At 35.7% G+C, this 5066-nt stretch overlaps 1 protein-coding gene across 1 annotated transcript; it reads right to left on the bottom strand.

Annotated features, from left to right (window-relative positions):
- Positions 1-2300: 2300 nt before the first annotated feature.
- LOC107760942 (protein CHLOROPLAST VESICULATION) lies at positions 2301-3764 on the bottom strand. Its single transcript, XM_016579075.2, has 2 exons — positions 3563-3764; positions 2301-2865 (listed from the first exon to the last, which is right to left on the bottom strand). The coding sequence occupies exons 1-2, from the start codon at positions 3655-3657 to the stop codon at positions 2526-2528; spliced, it is 435 nt and encodes a 144-aa protein (XP_016434561.1). The 5' UTR covers positions 3658-3764; the 3' UTR covers positions 2301-2525.
- Positions 3765-5066: the final 1302 nt, after the last annotated feature.

Below are 5066 nucleotides of genomic sequence, written 5' to 3'. Positions count from 1 at the left end.
GAATATTCTAACTCGATTTACCTTGTCGAAATGTTCTTTAAGGTCTTGCCACACAGCGTGGGCATCGGAAGCATATATAATTCCGCTCAACATCTCCTTTGATACGGAATTCATGATCCCGGAATGACAATTGCATTGTACATTTCCCACTCCTCATGAAGTGCATCCTCGAATGAACTCTTTGTGCAAGTTCCTATAACAACACCTAGTTTTCGTTTTCGTTTTCCTTTCAATGCTAATTGCATCGATCTGCTCCATAACGCATAATTCTTCGAGCCAGTGAGTTGAATTGGAATTAACACTAAGCCTGGTGTATTTGACGGTTGTAGGTACAACAGATGAGTATGATCTATCTTCTCTTCTGCCATTGTTAACCAATTTGAGGAAGAAACTTCGAATTTGCAGATATTGGGAAAACTGCGATTGATTAGGTAAAACTAAAAAAAACAGAGAAATTCTATTCTGAGAATACTAGAATGAGTTGGAGAATTCACACAAATCGATATCCCGCTCTGATACCATGTCAGAATATCTCGATAGAGACTCGGAGAAGAAGAATCGAGAAGAAGCTCTGCTGGAAAATGATATTCTTATATAACTGATAAAGCGACTGTACACTGTTTATATATACAATTGACATAACTTCCTAAATAATAAGAAGGTCATCTAACTTCTACTGTATACAGATAAACCCCTCAACCAATTAACCACTAACTACATTATTATAGTAAGTGTGTTCAAGATGATTATTGATGGAAAGGGTGAATTAAAAAATAAGAAAGGTGTAAAAATGAGGCTGAAGGTGATGAGGGCATTACTACATGGCGTCCACCTCAGCAAATCTCCAGCCATGTGGGATGGTGTTATTGGCCATGGTTGGAGGGTCTTAACGGTAGAGGGGTACTTTTGATCCAATTCGGTAACGCAGGGGTAATGGTAGATGAATAGTATAACTGAGGTATAAATGATCCTTTTTGTATAGTATAACGGTATTTTTGACCCTTTTTCGTAATGAAAAAGAATAATGTGAATTATTTCAGTAGTGGATATCCATACAAATAAATCATAACAATAATTAAACAAGTTCACAAAGAGCGACAAGAGAAACTGACTCTTACTGGCTATTTACTTTCGACTACCAAAATCATTAATAGTGTTATTAATGCACGCCAAGCATTTTCTTTACCAACCTTTTAACCGAAGAGTTAATATCTCCATTAACTAAACTCTTGAAATTGCAAACAAGAAGTCCTAGCCCTTACAAACTATGAGCCTGTTTGGCTTAGCTGATTTAGAGTTGCTGATAAGCATTAGGTGCTGAAAAGCACTTTTAATTGCTAAAATTGATTTAAAAAATAAGCAGTTACGTGTTTGGATAAAAGTGCTGAAATTAATAATAAGCAGCTGAAGAATTGGGTATACGAAGAGTTTTGTTTTAAAAAGAAGTATTTTAGGGATAGAATAGTAAATATTTTGGTCAAACCTAAAGTGCTTATAAGCTGAAATTTAATAAGTTAGGGGAGACCAACTTATGACTTTTGGCTTATAAGCACTTTTAATTTTATCAAACCCGTAAATAAATCAAAAAATGCTTATAAGCCAGTATAAGCTTAGCCAAACACCCTCAAGTTACGTCAGCTCTTGCTTTTCCCATTCCCAAACTCAATAAAAAGCATATTGGTTTGGTCGACATCAGCCCATAGCTCAAAACCAAAATTCACCCATTTTCAACCATAAGTTATACCTGGCCCAAACAGATTTTGACCACTAAAATCCATAGTATATATGAGGGTGTTTGGCTAAGCTTATATGCTGGTCAAATTGGCTTATAAGTAATTTTTAGTTTATCTAAGCGTTTGGTAAAATTAAAAGTGCTTATAAGTTAAGTACTTATAAGTCAAAAATAAGCCAAAAGTCATAAGTTGGTCTCCCCCAACTTATCAAATTTCAGCTTATAAGCACTTTAGGTTTGACCAAAATATTTACTATTCTATCCCTAAAATACTTCTTTTTAAAACAAAACTCTTCGTACACCCAGTTCTTCAGCCGCTTATTATTAATTTCAACATTTTTATCCAAATACATAATTGCTTATTTTTTAAATCAGCTTCAGCACTTAAAAGTATTTTTCAGCACCTAATGCTTATCAGCTACTCTAAATCAGCTAAGCCAAACGGGCTATTTGTCTTTTCTAATTTTCACGTGTAACGTATATTCCGGTACTTCGTGTACTGCAAATAAACTGCCAATCGTGTACTACAACTGATAATATTCATTAATCAAGCAAAAACCAAAACAAATTAAGACCACAAATATTTTATATTTTATTAGCATTCTTCAATATACACGATAGTTAATTAGCCAACAAGTTTATATAAGAGGATTTTTTTTTTAAAAAATGCTACAGCTGAAATTTGAACTTGTCTTTTATGTCAAAGGGATTCAACTACCCCATTTCGTGGGAATTGAATTGAACCCTTTACCTATACCCAATTCCCTTGACTGTACATTAACATTTAATATGTTCACATAGTGAAGCACCCTTTACTAAATCTTGCCACCGACTTTACTTCTGGTGCAGATTGAGTAGTAGTATAATCAACGGCTTCCCATCTCCGGCGAGTCACCGGCCTCGGTAAGTTCTCCGGCACGATGGTTTCTAAAGAGTTCCCATTCCACGGCGGGCATGATCTTTTCTCGCTCCATTTTTGTACTGGTTTTCCGGCAATAATTTGTAATTGCATGTCTCCGGCGATAGCACTAATTTCTTGATTTACTAATATTGAGCTGTCTAATTCTAATCCAATTACGATACATGCCATCCCTAATACACATTGGCTTTTCCATGATCTTTCTTTTCGTTGCCTGCGTAAATTAAAAGAGAGCCAAATTATGACATTTTAAATAAATAGCAAGGAAAAAGGTGCATGCTTTTATGGAATTAGAAAATAAAATAAGGAAGTTCGTGTCAGACACAAGAAGATTTTTTTGGGGATAATACAGATGAATGAAAAGTTAAAGATGTTGACTATGTCACACGTTATTCATATGGCACAATAATGATTCTTGGTTTTCAATTACTAAAGAGATCTAAGTGTAACAGACTATATATAAAGATCGAGGATACTCGGTATAATTAGTTATAAGCCTATAATAATTTGGAAGGATAATAGTTGCTTTTGAGATAACATTGACAATCTTACAAATTTCCATTGAATTAAAGGTATGATTAAACATGTATTCTTACCATTTTAGCGGTGGCGTTTGACTAGACATTGAGTTTACCAGAAAAATTAAGAAGACTTTTGGCACATCTAAAATATTATTAGTATTTATGGCCGTAAATATATCATGACATTTCAATAGGTATATATAAGAACGTAACTTGTGTACATCACATCCCTTAGGTGGAGCCTTTCTCCGGATCCTGCATAAATACGGGATGTCTTGTGCATCGAATTGCCCTTTAATAAAAAATAAAAAATATAGAGTGTCCTAGTATAGCGGTAATTTTTTTTTTTTGATATAGTACAACATATATAAGGAAAAATAGTAAACTTACCAAGAAACTTGAGTAGTCTTTGAAGGCGGAGGAATTGAGTTAGAAGAAGGAGGTTGAGGGGAGAGATTGAGGCACAACTTTGTTGCAACGGCCATCTTCTACGGCAAAATGATCAAGAGAAGAAAGCAAAGAGAAGTATTAGTTGTAGGTACTTAGTTTTCTTTACGATCTCTTTTGGTAAGAAGAATAGTACGTACTAGCTTCATTAGATATTTATAATTCGTACTTTCTTTTTGTTGAATGAGGTTTGGTGGATGGGAGTCATTGGTCAGTTTACGATAGCTGAAAGTTACTCAAAACTCAGAAGGTGCATGCCCCATTTCCTTTTGCTATGGACACGTGGGTAGGACCCTTAGTATTTTAGCTAATTCTATCAATCAATTTGAAATACTTTCTAGGAAGATACTTTAATACGACTACCATAAGTTATTTCTATATACCTCCCTTGAGGTTAGTCTAATTAAAAAAAATGTTTTTTGAAGTTTCAAAAATCATAAACTCTATCTCTTTAATATATATATATATATAAAGTAGTGGTTAGATCGGTGATGATGTATGGGGCGGAGTGTTTGCCTGTTAAGAACTCACATATCCAGAAGATGAAAGTAGCAGAAATGAGGATGTTGAGGTGGATGTGCGGGCATACTAGGATGGATAAAATTAGGAATGATGATATTCGGGAGAAGGTGCACGTGGCTCCCATTGACGACAAGATGCGGGAAATGAGGTTCAGATGGTTTGGGCATGTCCAGAGGAGAAGCCCAGATGCTCCGGTAAGGAGGTGTGAGCGGCTAGTTGTGGAAGGAACGAGAAGAGGTAGAGGATGGCCTAGTATTGGGGAGAGGTGATCAGACATGATATGGCGAGGCTTCAGATTTCCGAGGACATGACACTTGATAGGAAGTTGTGGAGGTCGAGTATTAAGGTAGTAGGTTAGGAGGTAGTTGAGTCTTGCCTTAGTAATATCTTTGTGAGACTAGTCTGGTAGGATTTTTGTCTGATATAGCTAGTGTCAATGTTGTGTCTTACTATTTTTCAGTACGGGGCCTATTTACTAGCTATCGGTTTTGCTTTGCATCTTTCTTCTAGATTTCATGTTGTTCCTATTTTTCTTATGATTTTTATGGTGATACTAATATTGTCTACTTTTTTTTGATCTCTTGAGCCGAGGGTCTTTCGGAAACAGACTCTCTACCCCTTCGGGGTAGGGGTAAGGTTTGCGTACACACTACCCTCCCCAGACCCCACTAGTGGGATTTCACTGGGTTTTTGTTATTGTTGTTGTTGTTGTTGTTATATATACACACACACACTCAGTGACGAAGGCAAAATTTTCATCAAGGGGTGTCAAAATATAAATAATTAGATATATCGAAAAATCAAGGAGAGTCAACGTATAGTAAATACACATAAAATAAAATAAAATATCTAGCAATTTAGTGTAATTTTCCAACGAAGGAAGTGTCGCTTGACACCCCTTTGGTCCAATGTGGCTCTGACACTA

The sequence above is a fragment of the Nicotiana tabacum genome, chromosome 1 (assembly GCF_000715075.1).
Source record: "Nicotiana tabacum cultivar K326 chromosome 1, ASM71507v2, whole genome shotgun sequence".
In the NCBI taxonomy this organism is placed as follows: Eukaryota; Viridiplantae; Streptophyta; class Magnoliopsida; order Solanales; family Solanaceae; genus Nicotiana; species Nicotiana tabacum.
This window is presented reverse-complemented; position numbering and strand designations above follow the sequence as displayed.

What these genes read in the sequence shown, in the direction of transcription:
- LOC107760942 (XM_016579075.2), bottom strand. Translation starts at nt 3,657, where the DNA reads ATGGCCGTTGCAACAAAGTTGTGCCTCAATCTCTCCCCTCAACCTCCT. An exon ending in AAGACTACTCAAGTTTCTTG is followed by an intron (nt 2,866 to 3,562) that starts GTAAGTTTACTA and finishes TAATTTACGCAG; the next exon opens with GCAACGAAAAGAAAGATCAT.